Here is an 18511-nt window from a genome sequence, read left to right on the forward strand (position 1 = left end):
TTTTACACGAATGCACTCATATACATTCACAAAAAAAAGCATAGGTTGCATTTTGGCAAGAGTTTCACTTTAAGTAGGACTGTGACCTAAAAGAGGAGTGCCATCTCTCTTTAACAAGCTTTAAAAATCCCATAAATCTCAGTGTCTAGCCTCGGTGAAAGCCATATTTAAGTACTTGCATGCTCAGAACCATTGCAACACTGCAGATGTTTTGTCCATTTTAGGCCGCGCACCTGACAAAGTAATAACGTGATTGTAGCGATGAACTGAAACCGTTCAGTTAATCATCATCTTGATGTAAACAACCAGTGCACGTCATTCTCCGGCCGTTTGGCTCGAAGCTGTCTGTGTGGCTCTGCCATCCTTTACAATCAGCTTCTGCTCTTCTCCCCTCGGTCGAGTTGCTGTAAGGTGAAACTCGAGCACCCCGCGAGGAACACTCAGCCGCTGCATTCACGAAAACAGCAGCAACAACATCATCTCCCTCCACCCAAACCACCACACCACCTCACGACACAAACTACATCAGTGGCTCATCAGCGACTGTCGATGCTGATTTTTTTTGCTCATATAGGGAATGAAAAGCAACCGATGCAGCGCAACCTGTTGATGGAACAACAGGTGTTTAGTGACAGTGTAAACAAAGCCACCTCATCTTGAATTGCTGGTTTCTTCCGGCTGCAGGGGAGTGGATTCACTAAACCCTACGCTACGGAAAAGTCCTGGCGTCTTGTGTTATTTTCCACCAAAACATCTAAACCTGTGTAAAGTTCATAGACAAAGAGGGCAAAGACACAATTTCATCAGATAAGATCTCAGAGAAAACATTCACAATGAATTTATGAGGTTTTTTGACACATAGATTCGAAGTGTTTCATTACATTTTGCTGGGTGTTTGTTTATGCTGTAATGGTTAAACTCCAGGAGGAAATGTGGACTCAGTTCAGGGTGCCACACCTTGTGACAAACAGCAGAGTCTCGGGGGATCGCGACTCTGCCAGTAGCTTTGCACAGTGCATCTCTAGCATTCAGCTCATTTACATGTATGCACCAGATTAATGATAAATTAGTTTTGCCCTGGTTTTTCTCTGGAGTCAGGAATCAGCAGAGAGATATCGCTGAAATATTTATGAATCCTCTGCTCTGCTCATAACGTGCAGAAAGTGCAAAAGGAGGCAAATTCTTCGTTTCTCTTCTGTAGAATAAGTCACCTCATACTGCTGCAGTGAAAAATAAATCATATTTTATGGTGCCGAATGTGAATCCAATACCACAACAAATCGTGAAAAGTCGGGTTTTGTGTGACATGAATTTCTGCTGCGCAAACATTTAAATTAAAGCAGTAGTTTTATTTTACAGGGCTGAAAACTAAAAGGTGCAAAACTGAAAACATTTATTTAATTATCAACAGAAAGCCAAGAAATAACAGTTTTGACATTATGACGTCTTGTGTTGAAGAGATACCCTCTGAATTTAGCATGCTAACCAGCTAGCCCATCTCGGTCCAAAACACCTGTGCTAGCACTGTGAACGCCAACACTCCCCTGGTGCTCTGAGTTCCCAGTCGGGACGGCTAGCTTTCTGGCTAGTTGAGCTAACTAGCTAAGTGTAGCTACAGTTAGCAGCACTTAGCAGTTATTCTGGTGATACACTGTCCCCTATTTGTTTTAAGAATGAATTCGACATTCTTACATATTGCAGCTTTAAGCTCAACCTCACAGAGGGCAACTACATAACATTTATGAGCTTGAATGAAGAGCAGCTTGCGAGGGGCAGTCCAAGAGTACAGCTGTAACTGCTAACAAACACCACGTCATGGCGTTGCCACCTGCAAACACTGGTTGATGTTACTATCACTAGTCAGCAAACATCAGCCAACCACTAGCTGAAATAAAGAGCGGCATGTAATTCAGCGCAGAGAAAATGAAGACTGGTGATGATTATAAATGTGTTCTTGTTGCACTGAGTGGTGCGGGTTAAGAAAAGGCAGCCACCGACAGTAGATATTATCAGATTCCTACTCACGTATATTGTAGCTGCATCATGTGACGTTATTATTGACTGTACTGAATAATTCCTGAAATGACACAGTTGTGTTTAAAGTGATGCACTGGGGATGAAATCTTTCCTGGATGGCAGCTCACGCCCCCGCCGCCCCACCTCTGACTCACGCCTTTGGCTTTTTTATCACTCAGCTGTGATAAAACATCCAAAACTCAGGGTTCACTGACTGGTCAGCAATGAGTATAACATGCAAACCAGCTGGACCTGTCATTCACCGTAAGTGAGCAATAGTATAAACACTGGTTGAATGAGCCAATTCACTTCTTTAAAGCAGCTGGGCGCTACGATTCTTAGTAATCATGACTCAGACAGTATTAACGATACATTTGTTGGGGACTATCTTCTGATGCGGATTACTACACATTGACAGTAAAAGCATAAATTGCAGCAGGGCTGTCTATGTGGGATCGAATTAACATGAACAACCCCATGGTAATAAAGGGACACCTCAACCAGCGCAACAACACTGTGGCTCATTGTTGGCTTTTAATAGGTTCTGGTTAACAATGGAGCCCTGTGGCACAACGGAGTGATATACATCAGGCTTCCACCGAACAGACAATTCTTGTTTGTGGGATTCATTGTTGGACTTTGGTGTTTTATTTTTAAAAAAGAAAAGAAAAGAAATTCAAATTACAAGAAACGTTACTGAATGAATTTCCAAAAAAGTTGCCGTGAACCTACGGCTTGGTTTCATGCTGACAATCACTGACGCTGACCCACTGCTTCCGTCTGCCAGCTCATATGATAGAGTCAAATATTCACAGTCAAAGACAGCATTCACATCCACTTTAACTCTGACAGCTCAGTACTAACTGGGACGCTGTGGGTCAAAGTTTGATTTCTCTTAGAAAGAACGCAGAGTGGTTGAAATATTCAGGCCCTGAGCCAGAGGAAAGAGAGCTGCAAACGATAATAAGCAGACTCGAGCCAATTGTTCCCAAAACCTGTTTGTTTTGTTTGTTGTTTTTTTTTTTGCAACAGGAGATTTTCGGTTCACATCGTACTTGTAAGATGTTGTGCAGTGACAGTTGGCCAAGCGACACAAACCTCTGACAATCTTCCGAGGCAGCTGGACCAGGTCTTTGTGTTCCGTTCGGAATATATCAAACTCTTTTTCATCATTTCAGTGAGATACGTAGCCTGAAACCTCTAAACAGAATGATCCCGCCCTCGCTATCTTTAGACAGAAAACAGGAACAACAGACTGAATGCCAGTTAACAGTTAAATTAACCTGCCCAGAAAAAAAAAAAAAAACTTTAAATAGATCATGTGTAAAAATGTTTCAATGTCGAACATCCCGTAGAGAAGTCACCTCTTCCTTGTTGAGTCTGGAAACGATGGATTCCTGATAAATTACAGGAACATAAACAAGAAGTGCTACAATAATGCTGTGTTCCTCTGAAGGAAATACTTTACATACATGCTAATTTATGACCAGGGATAAAAACATCTTTTCACCACATACATTCCAGGATGAGAAGCGCTCAATATGCCCTTGTTCACTTTATATACGGATGGGATTTCACCTCTCTCATGTCTGTTCAATAAATATGAAGCTACAGTCTGTTAGCTTAGTTTAGCTGGAAGGCTGTGAGCAGAGGGAAACTGCTAGCCTGGCTCTGTTAAAAAACGTTAGCTGCTTTATGGCTCACATCTGATTATCTTAGATCTTATATAAGTTATGTAACATCATACCAACAGTGTAAAAATTAAGTGGTGAACAAGCTGGGCACACATTAGCGTTATTCTGAGCTAAGCTAAAAGCCTCCTGGTTTTCATTTGGCATGCTAGGCTGAAAAAAAGTAAATAACATAGAGGAAAAGCTAGCACGGCTCTGTCCAAAGGTCCCAAAATCTGTATAGCTACTCGCTAAACTTGCTAATCAAGTATTTACAAAAAGCTAAAAAGTGTCAGACTGTGGTAGTACGGGTTCCAGGTTAAGTTAAGCTAACAAGGTTCCAGGTTAAGTTAAGCTAACAAGGTTCCAGGTTAAGTTAAGCTAACAAGCTGCTTGTTGTAGCTTCACAGAGACATGAGAGTTCATATACTTCAGGCTAACTCTCAAGAAAGGAATGTTTTTATTTTTCTTTATTGTCAAAAAAGTTTTTTTAAAAATTAAAAAAACAAAAAAAACAAAAACAAACAAACAAACAAACATTTTAAATATTCCATTACTTGTCAGCCATTTAGCCATCAGTAAAACACATCTTCTTAATATGGCTGAAACCTTTGCTAAGGTCATTAGGCTAACTGATAATGGCCCAATTTAACAGTGTTAAAGTCAATAAGTTAATAAATGTGTTATGTCATGCTTTAATAAACAATTATAGGAAACTCAAAAGTCTTTATCAGTGTTCCTAAGCAGTTTAAAAACTGATAACAAGCATTTAATCAACAAGTGTCGACCTTTAAATACAAATCTGGTAGAAATTTCAGGGCCTTATTAGGCCCATCTGTTATCTAAGCTGTGGCCCTCAATACAAAGTGTCACCTTTCTTTTTTACATTTTTTATTTTATTTTATTTTATTTTATTTTTTTGCCTAAATACATTCTGCTTCAGTTAGAGTTTAATCAACAAAAGCCAGTACACACTAATGACCTGAAGTGTCACCTCATTCACCTTAACCCTAACATTCTAAGTATAAGTGTTGAGTTAAATGCACAGTGTAGGAGTAGATGCGGGTACCAGGAAACTGGCACTGAGGACAAAGTAGTCAGCGGGTTACTGGGAAGGCAGTCTCTGCACACGTGGAGCTCAAGAAGCAGTTCTGTGAGCAAGTGCGCCCCCTGTAGGACCCTGAGAGTGATGGGCTGATGTTCCTCTCTCTCTTCAGCTGTTAAAAGTGACCTCCAGCTCCGCGTTTAGTCCTCTAAAGCCAAAAAAAAAAAAAAAAAGAAAAGAAAAAACGTGGATGTAAATAATAATGTGTGTGTGATGGTAAAAAATATTCAATAAACTGATAACACTTCAGAAAAAAAGTATATATTCAAGTATATATTTAATGTCCTTTTGTAGGTTTGGGGATCTTTATTGACTGATATTTTTTATGGCCAAACAAATCAAATAAACTAAATTGACCAAACTGAGCTTAAAAGGCCACACAATTTCATACTGTCTTACTTTACTTTGCTTATATTTGGCGGACCCTGCCACCTTTACAGCATCAAACAGCTTGTTTTTTCAGACATGGAAAAAATAAATGTTTCTGAGTTTGTATTATTACCTCAGTTATCTTGTAAATATTTTTTTTAAAAAATGACAGGCTCAGTAAAGGTGGTGACCTCCAAGAATATCTTCTTACAGATCGTGCTCATTTTCTTTCATTTGTTTGCCAGTTAGATTATAATCAGTGAGGTTACACAACAGGAAACATTATAATACATATATATATATATATATAGAGAGAGAGAGAGAGAGAGAGAGAGAGAGAGAGAGAGAGAGAGAGAGAGAGAGAGAGAGAGAGAGAGAGAGAGACTTTGGCATGCTTGCACCACTAGATGGCGCTCTTGTCTCATGCTACTCTTAAGAGACACATGGGGTGGACAGAATAATAGGACCATGTTACCTGCAATCACAGCAGTTATAAAAATGCGTGTTGCTAAAGAGGGGCAGAATCAGTTTTTTGTTCTGCTGTTTTAGATTGTATTTGATGGGTAACATCGTCCTGATTTCCTCCTAGAAAATATCTTAGAGCACTTCAGAATTCATCACACGTCACCAAGAAGAACAGTGAATTAATATAACTGAGGTGAAATAGAAAACAGCAACAAGAGTACACTCAGCACATGATATATTTAATATGAATATTAAAAACTACCGATTAATGCCATTTTCTTAACTATGAATACAGAAAGAATCCTTGTAATGGCAGTAAAATGTAGGACCTTATATAGATGTATAAATCGTATAAAATAAATACTATTTCTTTCATCAGGTCTGTCTGTCTTTAAATCTTAATGTTTCAACTTGAAGAGTAATTCATCTGGAAAGTGACCCTGTTTCATTCTTAGTTCACCAACACTTCTCGAATTAGGATTTGCATTGACTTTTATTTCATTTCATATTTTCAAACGTTCACATGGAAAACACACACAGGGGCGTGCAGGTGTCCTGTGTTCAGTATCTTCCCATGAACACACGGGAGGAAAACAGACATTTGTTGCAGGTTGCTGTGGCGCCGTAGCTTCTCCCAGTGTTCAGGGCTGTCACCCTGTTCTCAGAGAAGACGTCACGGCTAAAGCGCTGAGTCATATGCCAAAGCCATCTGAGCCGTAAGACAATTAGGGCTAAGAAGTGGCACACAGCAGCATTTAACTGGAGACGCTGCGCAGATACCGACCAGACTAAGCGCGCTAGAGCAAACGCAACCCGCGCGCCAGCTGTTTACCTGAACTTGCGGGGGAGTGGGGTGTGAATAGGAAACGGTCAAGAAATGTCAAGATTCATTTTCTTGAACATGTGTTTACATTTCAGTCCCAAACTGGAGTCAGGGAGAGTTTAACATTGTTCACTTTATAGAAACCTTAAAGTGCATTAAAAGTTTAAGGTGAGTAGTTTCCACTTTGATTTGGGGGAGTTGAATTTATGAATAAATTACACTAATATGCACTTATTCTGATTCTGCGCTGCATCTTCCAGCTCTGTGCAGCCAGGACAGAAATCTGCTTGTTCATCTCACAGGTCACACAGGAAGAGCTCTCTGTGTTATTAAGACACCAATATGTTTATCCTCTCCGTGCTGGGTTTGACACGAGGGAATGTTAGTAGATAAAAATGGCTTCACATCCTCACCATAGTGTAATTTGTTTAAAGTAGTAACCTGGTGAAACCCCATCAGTGACTATGATTTTTTAATACATGGGCCAAAACATTTTTATTCACCGTTTCTGCAGTCGGCCTACATGTGTGGGACACTTTCATAATTTCTACCCAAGATTTCCTGGAAAAGAAGAACAACCCAAAGAAAAGCCCTGCCACGCCAGCTCCTTAGAAAACAGTTCCATATTTATTGCAAAATATTTTTGTACAGAATACAACTGAAAAAACATCAACAGAGGAGGAATGGACAGTAAGGCCAACATCAGAACTCCAAGAGCTGAAATGTACAAACACCAATAATAACTTTTGCTGCTTTAGTAGTGTTTTGTTTTGTTTTTTATACATAAATTGTTTCACAGCCACCTCCTTCAGGGGGAGAAAAAGAAAGAACTCAAACATCTTTCCCATTTTTTTTTTCTAAAACATTATTGCCTTTGCCTGTAAACTAACCAAGATCACCAACGGACAATGCTTAAAATGCTGGAACCTCTGTAAGAAACTTGTCCCTTGATTTTATAACGTCTCACAAAATATAAATATATATACTTGTAAAAAGCTCCAAACAATATGGGACCGTCGCGTTTTCAAAGTGAGTGTTGCGTCACTTGTCATTGAGAACATGAGGAGGCTCAGCGCATTACAGCTAAAAGTTAGGAGGCTAACACCATTAGCTCGACTTCTAACACCAGTAACTGAGTGTGCTGAGATAACACTTCGGATTTTTTTTTAACTAAATAAAATATCAACGTTTTGCTTTTAGTTTACTCTCACTGCTGGAATAATTGAACCCTCGCCTGAGCTTGGAGGGGTTTAGCGTAGTGCGTCTACATAGATTCGGGCGTGCATGCCCATGCACATCCTCATGCGATTTGGCACTGATGTAAAAGTTCTTTCCTCAAAGTAAACCGTGTGGCAAACACGTCTCAGTCTCTCCAGCTCCTTCTCTTACATCTTTTTTCTTTACACATTTAAAAAAAAGGCAGAGTGAGACAGGATAAATATTTTTTTTTTCCTCGACATTCAAATGTACATCTTTAACATTGGCTCTCCCAAAATGTGGGATCTAATAAAGACAAAACAAAAAAAAACCCCTCCTGTCTCCGGAAGTTCATTATAGAAAATAAAAATTAAATTAAGATTAAAATAGATAAGATTTTTTTTTTCTCATATGCATAAGCCCTTCAAGAAAACACACCAAAACATTAGAGGATGAAGACGATGTACAATCCAGAACTCCAGAGGAGAGAGAGGGTTTGTTTTCTTCTGACACGACTTGACTAAGATGGTGGACGTGAAACGAGAGGTGCAACACGACAATGTCTTGTTTTTGCCCTTCTGATTCTATATCTTACAATACATGTGGTGGATGACTAACAAAACACGAGTATCCTCCTTTAAAGTGTGAAGCCGCTGCTGGTCGGGGTCTCTACACCAGCCGAGTGACAGACAGACTGTGGTCTTCGGACACGACCCGGCAGGACGACACAAAGCTTTCTGATCAAACAGAGTGACAACTGCACCTGGGAGGCTTTATGGACCTTTGTTTTTTGTGTATTTTAGAGGAAAAATGAGTTTTGTTGCAGAAACTCTTCTACAAACATTCGTTTCACTAATGAGAATGACAATTTAAAGGTTGATAAAGTAAACTGAGTATTTCTTTAGCCGTTTTGTGTCACTATGCACAACTTTATGACCGGGTTATAAATGACATTTTCTTCCAGTGACCCACCACCAACATGATCCGACACACTGTAGCTCTGTAATGTTGTGTGTGTGGGTGTGTGTGTGTGTGGGGGGGGGGCTTTTTAACCTTTTATGGATATCACAAGTGCTATCAATGATTTGATACCCTGAGTAGAGGACATAGGCTTGGGGTGAATTTCAGTAGAAACAAAAACATTTTTGCCAAGCAAACGCCAACTGAAATAAAAAGACATTACTAAGTAATACCACCTTTCACACATAAATAAAAACCATACTTATCGGTACATTAGAAACCACAAATGTAACCAGAGAGAAATAAAACAACAACAACGACAGATCACCCATGACAACACAGTCATTTTCAGCTTTACAATATGCATATATTCATGCATATATAGTGTGTATTTCCCCTTGCATACAGGCGAGTGGTTGGGGACTATATAGAGAGCCTTTAGTTATACCAACTCTCTCTGCAGAGACTAACACTGATTATTAAGAGATCAGTACAAATGAGAGCAAACATAATTCACGGGACAGGCTGAGGGGGGAGAAGACGGGGGAGGAGGGGGAGGACTGATTCTGCGCAGCCTTGTAAACAGAGGAGGCCAGACAGCCAGAGAGAATGATGGGTAACAGACATCCACTTAAAGCAGCAAAGATAGGACAGATTACAGGAGGTGGAGGCTGAGTGGGGCCGAGGAAAAAGAAGAGGCGGGGGGACCGTTTTCTTTCAGATTACCAATCAGACTATTCAAAGCGGAAGCATCACCTCGCAACGCCGCCTTCGTCTGCTTCTCGTCAAGCTCGGCGGAGCATCAGTTCTGACGCTGAACATTACGTTATGTTCCTGCTCAGGTGGGAAAATACTCGAAATGTAACAAACAGTAGACTCTCAGCGATGTAACACAGCGTTTTATAGTAAAGCAACCTATGGGCTGAGTGAGTGTTCGATCACTGGGTGTGGGGGGGTGAAGCAGGAGGGTGCGACAGGCAGATATATGTCTCTGGGTCTTCAAAGATATAACCGCTGCCCCCTTCCGCCCTCGCTTCTCTCCAGCCCCCTCCGACATCCTGTTTTGGGTCGGTGACAGCAGAGAGGACAGAGATGCTCAGACAAATAGCTGGATCCGCTCGCGGATGGTCTGCCGGCAGATGGGGCAGGTCTTAAGCGCGGCACTGCAGTCGATGCAGGAGGCGTGTCCGCACTGGAAGACCAGCTTGATGTGGTTGTCGATGCAGATGGGGCAGGTGATTCGCTCCTCCATCTGGCGGTAGCGAGACTGCAGCTGCTCCAGCAGGTTGTGCTGCTCCGAGTTCTCGGTGCCGGGGCTGCAGTCCACTTCTGTTTGGTCTGCGGGGGGGAGAGCGATGACAGATGTCAGAGCAATACACAACTGAATCCAACTGTAGGTTATTATTTTCCAGTGTTAATAAAAGCTTTGCAAGGTTGTGCTGCTGGTTGAAAGATAATAAGGCTGAATGCTAAAGCAGCCATGACCATGAATACAGCATGATTCAAAATATCTGACAATTTCATTGGAGGCTTGTCCTCGACACAGAGGTGCTGTAATCAGACGCCTCAGGAACAGTGATCACTGCTCATACAGAGACATATTCTAAAGTCTGCACAGATGACACTTTAAATTCATTAAAGAAACTAGTGAATTAACTAGGGCTGCAAATTATAATTATTTTCCTTGTAATTTTTACTATGGATTAGTCAGCCCATTATTTTCATGATGTAAAAATAAAAAATGGGGAAAAGGCTTATCACAATTTTCTGAGATGAAGAACACCTGTGTTGCTTCGTTGAAAATGTGTCATTAAATCCGTGTTCTATTAACACATCCAAAACAATTCGAGTAATATGAGGTTTCTTCTTACCTTGTCTAATTTTCTTGGTGATTGTGACTTGACATTTGATGCATTTCTTCATTCGGTGAGCACACTCTGTTTACACAAAGACAAGGTCAGCAAAGAGGTAGAGGAGAGATACGGAACACAAGCATTTTGCCCAAACGGGAACTGATAAAGGCATGTCGAGCCTCCACCCACCTTCACAGGCCACACTGTGCTGGCAGGGGCAGAAGAGAACCAGCAGCGCCAGCTCGGAGCAGATGAGGCATTCGCTGGGCCCTGGCGGTGTGGGAAGAACCAGGTTGGTCATGGTGTTGGGCGTCGTGTGGACCCGCCGGAGGCTGGCACTGCTCAGGCCCTGTCCGCAAGTGATGGCCTGCAGACGCTGCAACCTGTCAGACGGCAAACAACTATAACAACGCACAGATGCATCTCATTTATCACAAACAAAACTCTTTTTCCTGACGAATTTTAGCGCCTCTCTTAAAGAGGCCTCACCTGTGTTTCTCAGAGAAGCTCTTGATGAGCTGCAGCATGCCGCTGTCTGCCACCAGGTCCAGGGGACTCTTGCCCTTGTGGTTTGCGTAGTTGATGTCGGCACCTTCCTGCGCTAGAAAACAAGCGATAGCTGCACCGACGCTCAGCTCGGTGTTCCCCAGGAGACCTGAAGCGTTCAGCTGTGGACCCACATGAGGATGACAGGAAGAGAGGATGGGAAAAATGAGGGAGGGAAGAAGCTGGAGTTAAAACAAACACTACTCGTATCATAAAACAATAATAAGGCTGAGAAGGGATCCTATGGGCAGAGTGGAGGTCGAGACAATGCATTTAAAACTTAGGTCAAGGACGCAGGTGATCGCAAACAACAAAGGCTAATTAAAATGAAATGAGGCTGATACATAAACTCAAATCCAATCAGCACTGAAGAACTCCTCCAATAACTCATCTGCTGACAGCGGCCAAAAACAGGACCGAGCATTCAAGTCAGGCCACCTTCATGCTTCTGTGTGTTGTGTGTGTATTTGTGTGTGTGCTGGTTTGGCAGGTGCCCAGGATGTTGAGTGGAGCTGCAGCGTTTGCGGTCATGTAGACTGGAAAGGACGTTCTCCGCCGGTGCAATGATATCAACGCCGACCGATGTAACAGGAGTTTAAGTGATCGCATTAAAAAAAGTGCTGCACGCAGCTTGGAGTCGAGCCCTCTCAGTGAGGAATATTTACCTGGTTCTTGTGAGTAAAGGGCTCTCTGGGAAGCATGAAGGTGATTTTTAAGAGCTTTGACCTCTGTTGGATACCAACAATGATAACATCCACTGAAGAAATCCTTCAGCAGGTGTTTAAAGTGAAATATTTTTTATTATCGATAGGAGTGCTTGTTATGTTTAATGTGAGCGATTTGGCTTGTGAACTTTCAATTTAGTCCCACTGCTCTTCTCAGCAGTGTTTTCAGTGAGAAAGACTTAGCTGGCTGTAGGGACTAGCTGGCGCACATAATGGAGCATTTAGCAGCTGAAGATCCAAATATTTTTCACAGGAGATGGTGGAGACCAAAGCAGGGCGACAGGGTGAATACTGGACTACCATTTGACAGGTCACCGGACTGCTATTGTTGATCTGTTCCAGCTGGATGTGTAAAAAGGAACGATTAGAATCAGCTGTACAACCGTCTTCCCCAAAATGCAGAAAAAACGACCGCTTTAATGATGTTACTTGATAAAATCAACGTTATCATATGACAATGTGAGGTCAATGTGACGATGTAAAAGGAGTCACTTACAGTGATACAGAGAACTAGCAACAGAATCTACAGCTTCGCTCAGTTTCAGAGTCAATTTCAGCTCATTGTTTCTCTACCATGCTGCAACTTCACAGTTATGATTCGCTCTCACTGCTCTCCCAGCATTGTTTCTAGCCACAGCAGGAAGCAGTTTTCAGTGAAAGCGCTCTAAAATCTGTAAACAACAGCGAACAGACAGAAGGTTGTTTATATCGCTTGCCAACACATTCACCATGACAACATTATAAGACGATGATATCAGTGTCGCGTTTAACGCCCAAAAAATAAATTAAAAGCTGATTTGATGTTACTGAACTCCAGCAAATAATCATATGCATCCTCCATGTTTCCTTTGAATAAATGTCTGTAAGCAGCAGAATTACCCTTTGTTCATAATGAATATAAACATTGCTGTAGGTAGTCGACTGCAGTGGAAATACACAGGATCTTCCAACCACAAAATGATTCACAGGTAAAAAAAAAAAATGGGTGAAATTCAAAATGTCAAAGTGTCACATTAAGATTAGATGCACTCGAGGGAGGCCTGAGGTCAGTAAATCTAGTTCCTCTGAGGATGAATACACCACATGGCTTCTTTTAGATTTTTTGGATTGATGAATTTTGCTCCTTTCCAAGTTCAAGACATCCTCCTCTGGGGAAGGATGACATGATGTGTTTACACCGTACTCCTCATTTATCACAGACAGTTCAATTTGAGCTCCCTCCAGATCTATATTTCTACACTAAGTGGGCCCTCTTCACTTCTCAAGCATTCAACACTTTCTCTCTCTCTCTTCATTCCACCACCATTCTCAACGTCTTGCCAGCACTTTCTCTTGGAACAAGAGTGGGGTATGAGATTAAAGTCAAGATATGGTAATCTTCATTTCTAAGAAAATAAATCCGACATGTTGAGACTTTATTGCGCTAAAATGTTTTTTCTCTGTAGATGTAACGGCTGATTTAGCGCCACGTCAGTTCACTCCCCTCTGATCGCTCTCTCCTCAGTTAACCCCTCTCTCTCACCTCGTTTACACAATGAAGCAAAGCCCTTTCACCCGGTCATCACCCTATACTTGAATTCCGCCAGACGTCCTTTTCCTGCTTGTCATTTACCTAGAAAGTCATCTGCTTTATCCTGGATTAACCCCCCCGACTAAATACAAACATGTTTACATTCCCTCACTCTGATTTTGTTTACAATTCTCTCCTTGCTTCAATATCAGGTCTGTTCTTATCCCTCAAGTCCTAATTTACCCCAACTGTGTCTGTTTTTACCTCCTTAAGAAGGCAGTAATCCTTTTTACTCCCCGTCGGTCTGTTTACCTTCCTGTTAGTGTCTATTTACAACTCATTCAAGCTATATTTACAACTCTTTTAATGTTTCACGTACGTCTTCCTTTAGTCCTCTCTATTTAGTGTGGATTGTCTCTTTAGTAACCGTGTGTTCAGGTTTTATTTAGCCATTAGTCAACAACCCGCCACCCCCCTCGCCGCCTCCCCCGTCTGCTCTCACCCTGCAGTAGAGCGATGTGGAGGAGCAACCCTCGCCGCTCTCCTCCGTGCTGCTGGTTCCCACGGCGGGGCTGAGCATTACGTTGGCCAGCTGCGGGCGGAGGAGGGCCACGTGCATGGCCGTGTCTCCGTCCTCGTCCTCCATGTTGACGTCGGCGCCCTCGGCCACCAGCAGCTGCACCAGTTCGGTGTGGCCCTGCGTCACCGCCAGCTGCAGCGGCGTCTGGTTCCGGTTGTTGCGGATGTTGATGTCGCAGCGTCCCTGCGGATGGGCAGTAAGGGGGTGAAAAACAAATGTAATGGTCAAATGTTTTACTTAATGTATTTAAAAAGATTTTGTGTTCACTCTACAAATGAAAATCTTCAGCTCACTTCCTTGACGAGGATCTCGGCCACATCACGGTGGTTGTTCAGGGAAGCCAGATGCAGCGCGGAGAAGCCGTCCTCCTTCTTAACGTCCACCAGCTGCCGTGCCCGGGCCAGGATCTTCTCCGTGGCCCTGCCGCCAGGACAAACAACGCAAGACTCCATTAGGCAGAGAGCACAACACTGCTCACGGCTTAAATTGGGAGCAGTTAAGTCTGCCATAGCTGCTCCGCTGCTTCTCGGAATATGAAGCTAATTTTATTGTGCGCCACAGTGTACTCTTCATGAGCCTGGACGGAGACGCAGCTGCTGTGGAGCTGCTAACAAGCCTTTCTGACGAGAAAACAGTGACACAACAGGCAGCCACTTCTCACAAAATGCAGCCGACTGACCTCCTGATGTTCCTTTAATAGTCCACTTCCCAGAGTGTAATATTGCTGTTTTAAGCCTATCATCCTTGCAGCTTTCCACTGAACCAGTGTGCTATAATACAGACAGAATATCACAAACAATTCATCATCATCACCTGACAGCTCGACGTCTGAAACGAGGACACAAGATCGTCAAATCGTTCAAGGTCAAAAATGTTCCGCATCCTCGTTTGTCATCCGTTTGCTTTGTGTTATCGTCACACTGAGGGATGACAATTCACTCTAAAGGATTAGATCACGTTCGCGTGAAGTGAGACGGTTATAACTTTTTGTGTGTTTCGTGCAGCGCGGCCGATGCTGCAGTGTGGGGCCAGGTTGCACTGCTGAGACGTCCTCTGCTCCGTAGCTGAGCTTGCTTTATGACGTGTGAAATTGAAGCCGACAGCCTTAGTGAGCACCCAGGATGCCGGCATGCCACTGCGGAGGCTTGAGTACGGCGCCACGCAACCTTTCTATGGACGTCAGGAGACTTTTAATGTTAATGAGGTTGATAGATGAGGCTGGTGTCAACGTCACTCACTTGTTATTCACCCTCACGAATGAAGACAAACATTTGATGCGGTGTCATCTAAAAGTACAAGTCAAGCTAAGGCAATCCAGCCATATAAAAAGCCCATTGTTATATAACAAAACACTGTTGTTAAAAAAAAAGTAGTTCATGCAACAGGGGGAGAAGAGCGTCCCCACAGAGGACATGAGGCACTCAGACTTGAGCAAACTTTTAGCTGGGACACAGATGACGGATGTAAAAATGTTAAAAATGGATCTGACCCTATAAAGAGACGTTTCCTTAGAAGTTTACTTGTTATTTATAAAACACAGTCTCTTCGGTCGGTCAGACTTTATAATAATCATCGCTAATAAATGGTAAATATAAAGTTAATTAAACTTTAGCCAAATGTTCTTTCGCTGTTAACAAACGATGAAATTATAAATAACACATTTATGATGCAATTGTAATTGGTTTCAAACTATCCTTCCAGCAAATGAAAGTATTTCGTTTTTTTCTCTTTTGGATCTTATTTACCTAAAACTGCCACGCAGTTGTGTTATGTACAGTACATGATATGGACCTGTGTCTGCTCATTACTTGTTATCTCGACTCACCAGCACAACGTTTGACAAAATGTTTAAATATGGTTATAATATATACTGGGGAGGAATATGTTCAATCTACCTTTCATTTTAAGTTATTAAGCAATGAAAAAAAATATATATCTCTCTACCTTTTCAAAACGCTCCAACACAAACAGCCATAAAAACCTAACAACAGCATCGTCACAGACTTGAATCTAAACAGTGTTGTCATTCCTGTATTACATCTTATGAACGTGCTGCTCAGACAAAGACGCATGTGCAATATTTTTCTGTCATTGTATAACAGGACAGATTTTATGCAGCTTTCATTATAATAACTAACAAATTACAGCATTTACGAGCTCATTAGCAGCAGATCGCTGATACACTTCATCACAAAGGTCCAGACCGCTGAGAGTACAGTATGGTCGGGATCTCCTCTGGGTGTTTTATAAGCGATGAAGAAGAGACATTGTGCTGGAGGTCACTGGTACCTGCAATGCAGCTGAGTGTGTGTGTGTGTGGGTGGTGACAGTATTGATAGAGGGAAATATCGCTCCTGCTTTAGAGTCGTCTCCAGGCCGCCGTCATGAGCTAAAGAGCTCACACTCACAGGTCTGAGGCAGACACAGCTGTGTGAGTGTGTCACCTTTGTGCCCACGACGCCTCTCTACATTATTTCCATAATCGTTACTCCTGTGTGTTCATGAATATTCAGTCCTGGGCCGGTGTTCTGGGCCAGTTTTGTACAAACATGCCTTCACGCACAACAGCTAGAGGGCAAGCTGGTCACGACTTCTCTGGAGACTGAAGTCATCGTTTGGTTATTTTTGGGAGTTTGCATCATGCTTGTTTGTGACCTGCTTCTTGATCAAAGCTTGATAAAAGCAGGAGAAGTGTACTAATTATGTGACGTACTCGCGAAATCTGGTGCATGACAGACAGTTTACATTTTATCCTCAAAAGGCTCAGTGTCACTCCAGAAAGACAGGATTAAATAGGGAGAGGATGAGGTGGAAGAATGGAAGAAACCGCTGTGGAACAAAAGGGATCTGGTGAAAGCGAGGTGCAAACAAAGGAGCTTCGAGGAGGTGGGATTACAGGAAAGATGGAACAAATTCAGCCAAGTATTCCTTCTTTTCAATAAATATAGTACACAGACCGTAACTGTCCTCCACGTCCATTTGCCTCTTCTGTCAAGCTGAAAACTCCGAAAGAAATCTGGCAGCTTGCCCCGTTTCTTTTCTTTCCCAGGACTGTTTGTGAACTTGGCCTCTTGCCCCTCTTTTTCCATTTCCTCACAATAAATAAATACTCTAATAAACAAAACATTCTCATCTTTCTGTCACACAAAAAAAACAACAGAGGGCCACAGCTGCTCAGAGGAGCTTCACGACAGCCAAAACCGGCTAAAAAAAGAAAAAAAAAAATCACACTTTGCTAGGTGTAAATTAAAGGTGGATGAATATCGAAGAGCACAGGAGTCGGGAAAATCTACAATGATTAATCTAAGTTAAATTGGAGATAAACTGCGATGAGATGTGTGTACCCTCAATCCACTGGCTGCACACGGTCAAACTTCATACTATAATTGGTATTAAAGCCAGAGCAAACACACCTGGGCTGTATCATTGTAGTGTAGGTCTGCCAGTGATATATGAATGAACCGGTGGAGCGAGCTAATCCTCAACACTGTAAATCCTGCGTCTCTACTTCTGGTGCAGCGGCTGATGTCAGGCTAAATGAATGCTGGGGAGTGTAGCCTCAACTCCCAGCACTGCACATATGACACTTGCCAGAACAGATCGGACATTTTATTAAATGACTGTCTGCCGCGGCCTCTGCTCCCCTCCTTTTTCCTCTCTCGCTTGCAGTTATTGCTTGCAGACTGTATTTTTTTATTCTCCAACTCAGTCGACATGAGAGCGTGTACTGCCCTCACGTACGCGTCTGTCCTGGTACTGTAACCACGATTTCAAAAGGCGAGTAAGGGGGCTGGTTGTTGGTCTGATGAGGAGATGTGGGGTGAGGGGTTTTGAAAAGTTTGTCCGCTCTTTTTTAATGGCTCAGTGAAGTTGCTGGATACCGAGTTGTGTGACAAAACAGCACTTTTTAGAGGGGCCTTTAATTTTGACAAGTCCAAAGCACACCTCTTGATAAACTACACCTGTCAGGAGGACAGATTATCTTGTCAAAGGAGAGGAAAAAAAGCCTTGTGTGTGCATAAAAAGAAATATTTTCTTCCTACTAGGAAAGTGTTTGTATTTTTGTTGAGTTTAGCACTTTAAAGCTTTCCCTTGATGAGAATAATGGTTTGACTTATGCTCTCTGACTGGTTTAGTACTTGACAGACTGGCCTGAGTAGATGCTGGAGAGTTTGTAGGCAAACAATCAGAGGACCAATCCACGGTGATCTACTCACAGCCTGGAAATCATTACTGATGACAATAACAGGGTTCCGGCCCTTTTGGAATATACATTTTCGAAGATATTATCCATAAAATTTTAGTGAAACCTTGAATGAAGTGGCATCGCTTCAGGGAGGAAATTTATGTTGGGAGCTGGTGTTTTTTTTTTTTCCTTCGTGGCACCTCTTTAAAAAGAGCCAGGGATGATTTTCCATTACATGCTTTGGTTATAATTTGGGAAGGAGAGTTCATATGAGGTCGTAAAAGCCCTGGAGCAAAGAAGCAGGAACCTCACCATGGTCAGGGCAGACTTGGGGCGCTGTGAAAAATATCAACTCTAAGACGTCACTCAAACCTGTGAGGGAACTAACTGTATTTTATAATACAGGTGGAAAAACTGACACTTTCTTGATCGTCCTTTCTCTATTGTGCTGCAGATTTTGACTTCTCAAGAAATATTGTGATATTCGAAGATGTAAAAAACTGAAC

General features: G+C 42.3%; 1 protein-coding gene across 5 annotated transcripts in view; it reads right to left on the bottom strand.

The window, feature by feature from the left end:
- Positions 1-7053: 7053 nt before the first annotated feature.
- Positions 7054-18511, bottom strand: part of mib2 (mindbomb E3 ubiquitin protein ligase 2) — a 44445-nt gene continuing 32987 nt past the window's right edge. For all 5 annotated transcript variants that reach the window (XM_037104436.1, XM_037104433.1, XM_037104432.1 and 2 more), the window contains 6 exons: positions 14113-14239; positions 13742-14002; positions 10948-11126; positions 10648-10841; positions 10477-10542; positions 7054-9943 (listed from right to left, as the gene is read on the bottom strand). In XM_037104436.1, the coding sequence (XP_036960331.1) occupies positions 9702-9943; positions 10477-10542; positions 10648-10841; positions 10948-11126; positions 13742-14002; positions 14113-14239 (1069 nt within the window). In that variant the 3' untranslated portion in view covers positions 7054-9701. The remainder of the gene's footprint in view (positions 9944-10476; positions 10543-10647; positions 10842-10947; positions 11127-13741; positions 14003-14112; positions 14240-18511) is intronic.

This window comes from Acanthopagrus latus, chromosome 7 (assembly GCF_904848185.1).
Source record: "Acanthopagrus latus isolate v.2019 chromosome 7, fAcaLat1.1, whole genome shotgun sequence".
NCBI lineage: Eukaryota > Metazoa > Chordata > Actinopteri > Spariformes > Sparidae > Acanthopagrus > Acanthopagrus latus.